Below are 13825 nucleotides of genomic sequence, written 5' to 3' on the forward strand. Positions count from 1 at the left end.
TCTAGCATAATTTGTTTGCAGATGTCATTTAATTTAATGTTCTATTGTTAACATTTTAATGTCCAAATACTTTCTAGGCTTGCTGTATGTATAGCTTCAGCTCTGAAAAATGGAAAAACAAAGCCAAAAGAAAGATTGGCCGTGAACGTAATGCAATGGATTGTTTGTTTTTATTTGTGATGATGGGTATGTGTATGTGCAGGGCAGTCAACAGCTCAGTTGCTCCAGCTGAATCCACAGAGCACCAGACAATTTTTGCCAATTATGTGTGATTGTGCTTTCATTAAATACACTGCAGGTGGTGTATGAAGCATCTTTTGGCAGCCAAAAGAAAACGCCTCCTACAAATGGCCTTGTGACCCACACAACAGAGTCCTTACTGAGGATAAAGGGAAAGAGCAAGAGAAAGGTTTTTCTTGGTTTGATGTGGAGCAGCCTGATCGATTCTTGTTTACTTTGTAAATAAATTGTCGGTAAACGTTTTTGATACTGACTCAGAAATCCAACCAACTGCCTGCTGTGAGATCAGCTTAAAGTGCAAGTTGTAACATGTCTCAAATCATCAAAAAATATAAGTAACCTTTACCAAATTAGTTTTTCAAAGCTAGTATAAATCGATGCTGATTGACCAGCTAATTGATGATCTCCCAAAGCAATTACAAGGGCTTTTTGATCATAAAAAGCACTGATCTTGCCAACAGGATGATATGACATCCAGCCTCTGAGTCATCCCAAATCTGCGGCTCTGATCTTTTCAAAGTGTGTTTAAATTAAAATAGCTCTTTTAGCTGTGTCATGAGTTCTCCATCTACTGCAGAAAGCATATGCCTCGGAGGCTTCTCTAATATAATCTCTTATAAGCCAAAATCTTGAAGATATAGTTTTATGACCCTTTCTTTTTATATCCATTAAGCCTAACAATGAACTGTGAAATCAAAAATCAAAAACTGTGTTTGGGGTCAGCCTCTTATGCTTGCCAAAGCTGCATTTATTTGATCAAAAAGCCTTTAAAACAGTAATATTGTGAAATGTTATATAACTGTTTCCTGTTTTGATATATTTTTTACTATAATGTATTCCTGTGATAGCAAAGCTGAATTTTCAGCAGCCAGTCTTTTCAGAAATCATATTTTCAAGAGCCATCATCATGCTTAATATTTCTGATTGCTTAACATCATTCCCCAGAAGAAAGAAAATCACATAGGTTTGAAAACGCACGTAAGTCTGAGTAAACGATTATAGAACTTTCAACTATTTCTGTAAGAGTATATACTGTACCATCTGCATTCGACGATATAAAAAAGTGTCTGTGAAACTGGCAGAAAATCAGAGGCGAAACATTGTTTGTTTGTCACAGAAACAGTGCTTGCAGGTATACTTGTCACACAGAAATGGTGAAAAATGCTGGTTGTGTGCTTATTTGTCGGCAGATGCAGCAATTTTGCCCCTGCCAGCACTGTGATGTTTTGACTACCCTGACATGAACGCTGCCAGGACTGAGGAGATTTTATGCTGAACTTCCCTCCTACTTCTTCCGCTCCCCTCGCTTGCTGTTTGTTCATCCATCGAAAAGACATGCTTACAAGTTGATATATCAACGATTTCTTGCCGTCGCGTTTCCCCAAAGGCATTTTTCAGTGTGTTATAGATCCCTTAAGTGCTTTCAACAAATGCCTATTTGGCCATATTTACAAACTGAGGATGTTTAATTAGGATAAGGAAATAAACTTAGTCTCCAAGTGAATGCTCTGTAGCATCCCATCTGAGCAATATAAGATCCATTAAAAACCAAATGGACTAACACACACTTTAGCTGTGTTTTTGGCTTTCTGAGTGACAAACATTGGTAGACAGTATGCTAATTCCCCACCCTGAAGTCTGAGTTAGCAGGAAAAGTGGGTTAGCCATCTTCAAAGCACATTTGAAAGACTGAGATTTAATGGCGGAGGCTCAGATGAGATCTCTCTCTCTCAATAAAGCTGAGGAAAAAGTGGTAAAATGTGAAGACTATAAGCGTTAGCAATTTTATAAGCCCAGTGCTTTTCATACGGATGTAACTTTTGGCTTAATACCTTATAAAGTTGCTGTCCTAGGGTGATGTGTGTATTTTATTCAATGTTCAAAAAGCATTCCCTTAAACTGTGAAGAGACACATTCACAATAACTTTCTGTATTCCTAAAGAATGCTATGAAATCTTCAGAACAAGCCTTTTTGCTATTCGTTTGAATACAGGGACACATGCAAATTGTTGTTGATTTTGCTCTCTTCATCCCCAAATGACAGTAATTTCTGTACTTCTAGGCAAACATCATACCTGTGCCAGCACTGAAGTTTCTGTAGGGAAATGGAATTTGATTTATTATAAACCCAAGGACAATCAAACCAAAGTGCGCCCTTCACTTGAGAAAACACAAATTATTTTAGATCTAAAAATCTTATGAAGTAGTCATCAGGGACCTTTGCCTTACTTAGATCTCGTTACAATGGGGATCTTACCGTAACATTACACTGCGAACACTAAGGGGAGGTTCAAATGACGTGTGTATTTACATTCAAAGTAGATTGAGTGCAACAGCTTCAAATAGAATGCAAGGGTCTTGAAATGCACAACGAGGAGCTTCGCAGCAGCCAAGGCATCATTCCGATGCATAAACCAACAATTAAACAACAGCAGAAGAGGAATTGCTAGATCACAACCTGCTTGAATTACACTTTCATTTCAAGGCAAACCTAATAAAATACAATCCATGGTTTATACACTGTAAAAAAATTCTTGTTGTTTTTACAAAAACTTTTTGGCAGCTGTGGTTGCCAGAATAATTTTGTAAAAATACAGAAAACTGTAAACACATTTACGTCTAAAACTGTTAATTTTACAATATAAAGCTGTAATTTACAAACAAGAATATGTGAATATAAACCAGTAAATTCAACAACACACAAAATTAAATCTGTTTTGTACCTTGAAAATACTGACAACCACCATAATAATAAAGATGGTACTGTATAAGAGAAAGCCACATGAAGTATCAAAGCTCATCACAAGTAGCTTCACCACAAGCAGAAGTATATATTAACATATAGAAGGTGCACATTTATGCAAACACAAAACACCATCATGGTAACACACGTGATACTTAAATAATGCAAAAAACTTTCATTAAGCAACAGAAGATGTAACATAAAGCTCAAATGTACATAACTGATAACAAAAACTATTTAAAAACATGATTATTTAAACAAAATACTTTCAAACGTGGAGTGTCACGCAGGGAATTCTGGGAATATCAGTTTACAGTTTTAGACTGTAAATTATACATTGATTTGTTCTTTTTTTACTTCTAAAAGCTGTATAATTAACAGAATTTTACTGTAAATTTACATTAAATGCTTTGTTAGATCTTTTACAGTTTTTCCCTGTATATAGTACGGGAACTTACTGTTAACCTATTATCAGTTTTTTTTCCGTAGCGTTTTTACAAAATTTTACAGTTAAAATTACACTTATTTTTTACAGTGTACATACAAGTCTCTGTTCACCCAAAATAGTTTATATAACCAAAATGTTGTACAGGTCAAACAGCTACTTTCCCACCTACCTGGCAAGCCTGGTACAGCAGCTGGTGCTCAAACTTCTTGATCCCCAGGATCATTTGGAACATCTCGTAGAGCTGTTCTTTGCTCAGGATGAGCTCGGAAGCGGCGCTGGCTGTCATGCGCTGCTGTGCCTTGCGTGGGTCCTCGTCTCCACGGTAGATGGTGTCAAACTTAGCCATCCAGGAGCTCAGCACAGTCTCCTTGCTCAGACCATCGATCTCTGGCAGGCTCCGGACACGTTTCTCGATATGACGCTTGAACACCTCGCGACAGTCCAGAGCAGATAAACCTCCTGTTTGGACCATCTTAGCAACACGGTCGCTCTTCAGAAAAACCTGCAGTTCACACAGACAAGGGGAAGGCAAAAGAAATTCTAAACATATTCAGAATTGGAGTTTTGTTATTTTTAGTCACGTACATGTGCTATATGCTTTCTTAACATTGACTTAACTTACCTTTAAATTTACAAATGTGATTTCATTGAATAAAATTAAATAAACTGAAAAAAACTGAATAATTAAAGGCTGAATAAAATATTTGTTAAAAAAGTGATATGTCCAATTAATAATTAACATAAGACAAAAAACTGCACTTGCCAAGTCATTTCATCGGGCCTTTAAAGGTGAGGTGGTGATAAAACCAGAAAAAAAAAAAAAAAAAACAGATGTGCCCTTCAAAAAGTTTTACTTGGATAACTTGAAAACATTCACTGTGTTTTCAATCACTGCAATCTGCTAGAGGAAATTATGCCTCAGTGCTCCTTTAATATTCTATGCTGTGATAGATACAACATCATCTACAGTGATATACTGCAGTAATATAAGCAACGTCATTAAAGCCATGGAAAGCAATGGTAACTCTAAAATTTCACAGCTTCGAAATGATGGGATCAGTGTGGGCAAAAATGCTGCAGTCCTATGGGCTCTCTCCCTGAATTATTCAGGAGATATTTTCTAATTCAAACCAGAATAACGGGAGAGAACACTTGTGATTTTATTCTTTAGTCCAACTGAAATGACTGTTGAGTTCCAACTGCCTCCTCTTTTCCTATACGCAATGTTTCAAATCTGGTTTTATAGAGGTGCGAGTTAAACATGATTTATGTTTTTCTTAACAATTGGAGTCCTTGGCAGCTGCTTTTCTTCATTCCTTTTAAAAGCCCTTCTCGTTCTCCATTCAAGAAGACAAATAGAGATTTAAATTGCTGTCTGGTCCCGATCCAGACTGCAGTTTACAATAAGCTTCTCTTTCGGTGGCCTGCTATAACAAACTAATTTGGAAATTTACAGTTCTGCAAACAAGCCCTGCAATGGCTTTTCTGCTTGGATTATTATAGAAATCTGAGGGGGGAAATTAGCATGTTTCAGAGAAGTATTGCTTCAGTCTAAAAAAGTTTGTAAAAATAGGGCACCAATTTTTGTGCTAATATTAATTTTACATATTTATTTTCACAGGTGGTTTACCTATATTACAAATATGGTGTTTTAAGGCTTAAAGGAAATGTCCTGGCATGAGATAAGCAGTCTTTTCTGTTTTTCTACAGATTTTATGAAGTGTTTTTATGAAGCAGTTCACAATTTGCCCATTTCATAACTAATTGCCTATTTTATCTGCAAGTTGTAGGCACTATGAAAGACATCCATTTTCACTTACTGTATATGCTTAGCTATTAGTTCTTGCATATGTCTGCACACTAGCACTCATACTGTATGCAACACTCATGAGAATCTTGTAATTGTTACTGGCTACAATAAATGATTACTTACAGCTTTGGCAATTAAATAAAATGCACAGATATTAATGATTTCACATGTGAGGCAGCCTAAAGTATTTTAATTACCACTTTCAGCCATATTGCGCAAGTAAATTAGCATGCACAGAGGCCCAAACCACAGCAACAGGACCACAATATTCGAATCCATTAGAATAGCAATCTCTTCACAGGGCATGTGTAAAGACTTATGTTTTAGCTACGGAGAGTCGTCACCAAAAGGGCTATTTAGACACTCTCATCTCCATGGTAATTCACTTAGAAAAAAGTTGTGTCATCATCTAAATATTTTGTCTAATCTGCAGTGTGGTAACTACTGTACAACGGGCTATGTAACATTTCAATACACATTGTATAATAATCAATGGGTCATTGTTGTTTGCCATCATTAGCCCATGCTAATCGCCTGAAGGCGAGGTTAATATGTCACAACCTTACATGGACAGAGACACCAAACCTAATTTAATTAATTCAGTGCACCATTCTTAGTATTCTTAATATTCTTATCCTTATTCTTAGCTGCTTATTCTACTTAAATATCCTTTATCTATTACTGCACCTTTTTTTATTAGAAAACTATACAATTACACATGCTCTCAATTTGAATATTTTAATAAACTACTTTTTTTATTTATTATGCTCACCAAGGCTGTATTTGTTTTCTTTTAAAAATGCTGTAAATACAGTAATATTACCACATATTATTAGTTAAAATAACTGCTTTCTATTTTAATTTTTTTTTTTAATTTAATTTAATCCATTGAAGGTAAAGCTGAATTTTCAGCAGCCAATTCTTCCAGTCTCGTGTCACGTGATCCTTCAGAAATCATTCTAATATAACTAACACAAAAAATGGTTTTATTATCAATGTTTTAAACAGGTGTGCTGCTCCGTAATGCTACTGGAACCAATAACTTTTTTCAGGTTTCCTTAATGATTCAAATTAATAATTATTTAGATGTATTTACTGTCACCTTTTAATCTAATGTATCCTAGTCAAATTAAAGTAGTAATTTCTTTAAAAAATTACTGCCCATTTACCTTTTTATGGTAGTGCACAAATCATTATAATGGTTGTGAAATTTACAGTTTAACAACATTCCTCTTTGACCAATAAGGAAACCACTACATTATTTTATATCTGGTCAAATATCACACTAAAATAGGCTGATAAGTCTGAGGCACCATCTGTGATGCTTAAAAAAGGTTAAGATTAGATATTAAAAAAGGCTGAGCTACCAACAATGCATTGAAGTGATTCCTCGAGCAATACAAAGGGGAGTTTCCACCATTTATTTTACTGTTGCAATAATACTTCACCTCAAAATAGCTCTGAACTGCATTGATGAAGGCTTCATCTGCCACAATCTGTGTGTCTCCTTTGAGAAAAGACTCGAAGCGGTCTTTAGTAGTCTGCAGCTGCTGCTTGGTGATCTACAAGGAGAAATAAAAAAAAATAAAACAATGTCAAAATTCAGATAATTTGTGATTGCAAAAACCCAAACAATATTTCATAAGACCAGTGCATTCATTTGTAGTTATTACAGATAATGCAATATAAAGACTGTTAGCTTTTAATCAGTGACTCAATCTAAAATGGTCTCAGTTGCATTTGTTATCAGATTTTGCACACTCAGATATGGATCCAATTCTATTACGGTTCAGGACTAAAGTAAATGATGTTACCACAAAGTGGTTAGAGATTTTTCAGAAACAAATGATAAAAGCAAAGTAGGTTTCTTTTTTAGCAGGAGACATTGAATACATCCTTTTTTTCCCCGAAACACTCCCACAAGAACATAGTCTCTTCTCACGTCTACACTTAAAAATACGCTTTCTGCTTTAAGCTAAAAAAAAAAGAAACACTCACCCTCAAACTCAATCACACACGTTCTCTCTATTCTCACAGCCAGAAATCTCTAGCTACATCTCTCTCACACTCATTCTCTCACTCCCACGGTCTAATTTTAACTTTCCCTTTGCAGAAATTGTGTACTTAAATCCTTCATATTTTTTATATATGTTGATTTTTCATGCATAATACATCTTATTTCACCGCAAGCCTACAAACGCTTCTACTTCCTTCTCTCTCTCTCTCTCTCTCTCTCTCTCCTAATGTGATTCATCACTCTCCCTGAATGTCATCAGGGCACAAGATGACAGAGTGACGAACGAGTAAGCAACAGAACGAGATAAGTGTTGTGAAGGAGAAAAAGAGCAGACCCAACAGTATCCTCCTCCTCCTCACATAAAGCAAAAGAGCGAAGCACTGACAGTTACAATACCACTGTGTTTTATGACAGTGGATATCAACTGGTTTTGCATCAGGGCCCAGATTTTACAGTGGACAAAATGTTGCACCCCAGCAACATGAATTGCTTATCATATAAATAACCCCCCACCCCCTAAAAAAAAAAAAATCACTCAGTCAAAAATGAAATTTTAATAAATATTTTAAAATTATATATTTTTTTATGTTTTTAATTCAATATGAACTCATATTAACATGCATTTTTATATTATCACTTACATCAAAAGAGTTGTGTTGAGATTTTTATTCATGGTTTTACTTTCAGGTTCCACTGAAAACATAAAAGCAAATGTGTTTGGAACAGTATAAGGGTGAGTAAATGATGACAGAATTTACATTTTTTTATGATCTACTGTATCCCTTTTAACATTACTATGAACTGCACAACAATATGCAAAATTATGACATGACAGGTTGAACAGGAAAATGGTCTATTCTGTAAATGCATAAACAGCCGTGTGTGATTTATCAGCCTAACACATGGAGCAAACAATCAGCAAAATATTGTACTAGGCTGCTGAATATGAGAAGTGTGCATAAACATATCTATGTGATTTCAGTGCAATTACCAACAAAAGCAATCAGTTAAAGCACAAAACACATTGTGGTCAGCACAAACCATCCCAACCTAACAAGTATTCTTATGTAGTCTGGTTTGTGTTTTCTTTTCATTTGTACACAGTACATTTCACATAATAATTTATGTATTTTTTTCCTCCTTTTAAACGGGTCATTTGATGTGATTTCATGTTTTCCTTTGTCTCTGGAGTGTTACAAGCCGTTCATGCATAGATAAGTTCAGGTAGGTAAAGTCACAAAGATTAAAGTCTCAAACCCAAAGAGATATTCTTTCTAGCATAGTATACATTAGTACCACATGGCTTTCTGGAATACTTAATCCTGATTGGTCTATCATGGCATTCTATGGTCAAACATTTCACATTATGACCTTTGAACTGTGTATAGGAGCACATTCTCATGATTTCCAACATAGCAGTGCTAGTTTAATGTCTTGTGTATCCCTCCACTCTTTCTTCTCATGTAATAAAAAACTAAAATCAATATTTCATAGGTTTTTATTTATTCATTTGGTAAGTACCAGTGCAATAAGTAGATGAATTTACAATGAGCCAGTGATTATCACAAAACATAAACCCCCTCTTCTTCTAATCATCTTGTCAGAATACATTTTGCAAAAATGACTGGTTGACTTTATGTTGTCCCTTACATACAGTATTTGTATCTATATTGCAGAGTATGTATGCATTATTTCTATGTATGTGATAAAAGGCCAATGATGTGCATGATTATATTATTTTTTACAGTGTACTGTAAGTCACAGTTTTATCATCTCACTGAAACATTCAAAAGCTTTAAATGTGCTCTATTGCTCTGTTATGCATATGGTGGCTTGCTGAGCATAGCAAAAAAACACAAAGTTTAACAAGATGTTATGTTGCCATTCGCCTTGAAACCACCAGTTTGACAAGATATAAAGAAAATGGTTTTCTGTGTGCAAGTGTGTAGGAGGAAGGTGGAAAAGTACAAAGTAGCATGTGCCTGTGAGGCATCACAGCACCATCTGTGTGTTCATATCTCGGCTACTGTCCCCTCTCCTTTACACACACATAGAACAGTTGACTCTATCTGCTTTCTGAACTGTCTGTACAAAGAATACTATAGCCCTGAAGAACAGCTTGTAGCCCTCAATATTTCAGAGTATGATTTTCTCTTTATTTTCCAGAATAGTTTTTATGAAGGCTGGAGGTTTGACAGGTCTGGAGTGTGTGTGTGTGTGTGTGTGTGTGTGTGTGTGTGTGTGTGTGTGTGTGTGTGTGTGTGTGTCTGCATGCTCCATATGATGTGAATATAACATCCATGTATATATAATGAAGACATTCAAATGCAGGTGTTTAAAGGCCCCATATTTTTTCCTGTGTTGACATAATTCATACTGGAAGTGGAAACTGAAAATAAGGTCATCAAAGTGAGGGCACACTGTCTATGAAGAGACAGATTATACATTTTAAATTCATCATGTCTGTTAGAAGTTTATTTTGTCAATGTTTTGAAGTACATTCGCATATCTATGGCCTTAAAACAAACAGACAAGGACTAAAAACCTCTCGATTGGTCGCACCTTTAATAGTATATAAATAATGCTAAAATAAAGGCTTTATTTTTCTGTTTCGCAGGTGTTACACAATATAGAACATCACAATTTTTTGGAATAATTACATTAGGCTGTATGAAGCACCATAATATTTCTCTCTATTGAGCCCCTAGATACAGGTGTGACCAATAACCATCAGCCTTCTAATGGTACCTCCACCCCCTTCCAAGATATCCCATTGATTCCCTCTAGATCCCTCTTATCATGATTGCCCTGTAACAGACTGATTCATTTGTACACACTCTGGAGCAAACAAAGACATATTTCACCACCAGGGGAGAATGCAAGTTCATTATAAGTAAATGCTTCCCTACAAACAAGCACAGCAAACCTGGTGCTCTTTAAAAATAAAAAAAATATAGCATTGAAAATCATAATCTTATTTTTGTCAGCAAGAAAGAAAGAAAGAAAGAAATGTGCAGCCCTATATTGGTCTAATCAAAAGGTTGAATAAGATTTTTTCTCCTCTGCAACTGACTAGCAAGAACCAATATATCTAGTCCCATTGTAACATGATGTTTTTATAGGAAATATGTCAACACAGAATGGAAAAAAGTAATTTCTCCAATGAGCACTTTGGTAGAATTACCTAACAAAACAGAAATAAAAGACGGTTCATCTGGACTTGAACATTGCTGACTTCTTGTCTTTTTCAGCTTCAGCTAATCAAACTCGTCTCTTTGGAAATACTATCATAGTGCTTTTTACTTCAACCTCACCTGATGAATCCATTCTCCTGCTATAACATTATAATTTCAGCAACCGTATCTTATTTTTAATGTCCTTTACATTTAGTTTGTGTCAAAAACAAAAGTGTACATTTTCTTTTGTGTGAATGGAGAAACAGCAGAAGAAAATGAGGCACTCTATCAGTGTGTGCATGTGCACACTCCGCAGCAGACTGCAAAGTCGTTAGTAATTATGATAATTGCATGAGTGCAGCAGCTTTTGCTGTGGGCCAGAGATGATGCATGAGAGAGAGAGTGAGAAAGAGAGAGATAGGAAATATGGATGAGTGATTATAATGTTACTCCACAGAGGGGGAAGTTTCACGTTTGCATTCAATCATTAACATTTGTCATATTTTCATAAAAGAAAAGAAAGTCAAATAAAACCAAATTTCATTTTAAGTTATCTCAAAGTTAATGTATTTCTGGTTTTGGTTTTTCAATTTCATTAGAATTTTAAATTTCATCTACATACAAGCCTGGCACCAAAAAAGGGGGTAGATGGGGGGAAGCAAGTTACATAACTGAATGGGGGAGTGAAAATGGAGATGTTTGCCAAATTTAGACCCAGACAACTAAATGAAATGGAACAAGAGGCTGAATTTAAATGGAACACGCAAAGCCAAATTCAATATAGCAATCTCATTGTAATCATTTGTAAGTACATTATGTTCAACTAAAATGGATTTTCACTGGCTTTCAGAGTTTAGCATTTTGATAAGGCTTTTTGAATGAAGCCATGCATGCTAAATTAAAGAAAAATGATTAACGTTAATATATTAATATTAATATATTAACTGGTAACATAGATTTTTTTAAATGTATTATGTTAAACAGTGCTGCATTTACTGAATCAAACAAAAATAAAACAAAAATGTAAAACTGTTATCTATTTTAATATCTTTTAGGTCTAAGGTCATTCCAGCGCTATAAAAAAATTATTATTATCATCAGTATTGACAACAATTGTGCAGCTTAGTATTTTTGTGGTATTTATTTTTCAGGGCCCCATGATAAATAATAAGTTCAAAAGAACAGTGTTTATTTAAAAAATAAAAATAAAATCAACAGTCTTTGCTGTCATTTTTTATCAGTTATAAAGCAATAATTGCTAAATACAACAATACATTTATTTTGAAAAAAAAAATCCGGAAACATAACAACATCTGGAAAGATAAAATGCAGTTCCATCTTTGGTTTCCTGAGTGACAGACTATTGAAAAAAATAATGCATTATATTATATTATATTATATTATATTATATTATATTATATTATATTATATTATATTATATTATATTATATTATATTAGTCAGTATACATTTATAGAGTCAGTAATATGTGTTGCTTTTGTAAGCGGGCATTGGTGTATTGCAAAATATACCCTATAAATACTATAATATATAAATACTATTATTAAATCATTACCAGCCATTTTCACTCAAGTGGCAAGTGGCAATAAATTGAAAAATCCTTTTAACATAATATTAAATAAAAATAATATTTAAAATTTAAGACATGAAACATACTTTATGTTATACAATCACAAATGTATTATATATTAGGGAAAACTGAAAGAATGAGATTGTGTGGTTAAGCGATACAAATAGTGTGATTCTACACAAACTCATTCTGTTGTACTGATGATGCTGTTAGTATTGTGTGCCAATGAGAATATAAAAATATCAAATACAAAAGAGGTCATGCACTTTCTAGCAGACAATTTTTAATGCTTGCTGTACCCTGTATGCAATTAATAATCAGAACAATAAGCTAACAAGCACATAGAAACCATCCACACACACAGACACACAAAATCCTTGAACAAATGAACGAAAACAATACCAGCAGCACTGCAGCTGCAAATACATGCACAAACACTGTCAAATAATATGAACCCTCTGAATGCAGGGCTCAATCGTCAAAGCTGATTTGGCTTAGGAACGTTAGCATCACAAAACTGCCCTAACGAATCATTCCCCAGTTTCACTGGACTCCTTGGAACTGATCTTCCAAAGGGGAACAGAGTGTTCTGCATTGTCCTGCAGCATGCAACTCTTTTCCTCCTCTCCCCTCCCTGCGTCCCTCCATGGCATTTTCTATGTTTAGCATGATGCTCAGAGCGCAGAGGGGCTATGAACCCACAAAGCCATTGCTGAAGATAGCAGCTGGTTAGTTTTGGTGTATCTGAGCCACAAGGCAGAAAGACTGGCCCTCTACTGTGCAGTCCCCGCAAGCTCAATACATCCAAATTTATTAACCATGCAAACCAGCATTAGCATTTCATACATGCTATTTGAAGGCTCCATTTTGGATTTAATTTGAATTTGAATCCTTCAGCATAACTGAACTCCAATTCATCAACCATATTTAAGATGATTATGGTAAAAAAATAAAAAATGAATAGAAGGATGAAGAAAAGGCAAACCCCAAACAGCTAATATTTGTAAAAATAGCTTGGCTGCAAGTGTGACAATGTCTTTATATAGCAGTGTAATAAACAAAGATTTTGAACAACTTACATTTTAGACATGGTATTTCCGGAGTAAAAAACATAATCATTTCAAATATATATCCTCCAGTAAAGTTCCTCGTTTAGGCCTGTTGAACAAATTTTTTTTCTTTTTTTTTCTCTGTATTCACCCACTTGTTCGAATTAATGATATAGTATTGTTGTCCTTTAAGTCTTGCAAACAATATATAAAACAATAACAGAAAAAAAAAACTAATGGTCAGTCTGTTGTTTATAGAACTCTTGTACAAAAGCAAAAATGACTAACAGCTGGGCTGACATTCAATCTTACATATCCTTTGCTGCCTCGCAACTTAAGCCCTGTAATAAAATATTCCTTTGTAAAAAAAAAAAAAAAAAAAAAAACCTACGCATATAGAGAATTTTAGCAGAAACATAAAGCCTAAAGCGGCAAAAGCTCGTCACAGAGCAGTAGTGTTAGAGGAAATGCAAACGGATTACTTTGCATTTGCTTACACAAAGCTTCACAACACAACACAGTGCCTTTTTAAATATGTTCATTTCAATCCCTGGACCTCAGCTGTGTATGTGTCTCTTTGTGTGAGAACATTGTCTCTCTAACACTCTATCGGCATATTGACAGCACAATAAGATTGTGTGATGTAGGATTTGGGTGCGGGTGAAGTATATCGGCAGAACAGAGTATAGCGCTTCAGCGGATTGTGAAAGTGTAGCTTTTTAATCACTTCCAAAAGACAGAGCCCAAAGCCA

At 34.8% G+C, this 13825-nt stretch overlaps 1 protein-coding gene across 7 annotated transcripts in view; it reads right to left on the reverse strand.

Annotated features, from left to right (window-relative positions):
• LOC127959503 (calcium-dependent secretion activator 1) overlaps positions 1-13825 on the reverse strand; it is a 72862-nt gene that overhangs the window by 47309 nt on the left and 11728 nt on the right. For all 7 annotated transcript variants that reach the window (XM_052558725.1, XM_052558724.1, XM_052558720.1 and 4 more), the window contains exons 2-3: positions 6690-6803; positions 3601-3933 (exon numbers count right to left, since the gene is read on the reverse strand). In XM_052558725.1, coding sequence (XP_052414685.1) covers positions 3601-3933; positions 6690-6803 — 447 coding nt within the window. The remainder of the gene's footprint in view (positions 1-3600; positions 3934-6689; positions 6804-13825) is intronic.

Source organism: Carassius gibelio, chromosome B6 (assembly GCF_023724105.1).
Source record: "Carassius gibelio isolate Cgi1373 ecotype wild population from Czech Republic chromosome B6, carGib1.2-hapl.c, whole genome shotgun sequence".
In the NCBI taxonomy this organism is placed as follows: Eukaryota; Metazoa; Chordata; class Actinopteri; order Cypriniformes; family Cyprinidae; genus Carassius; species Carassius gibelio.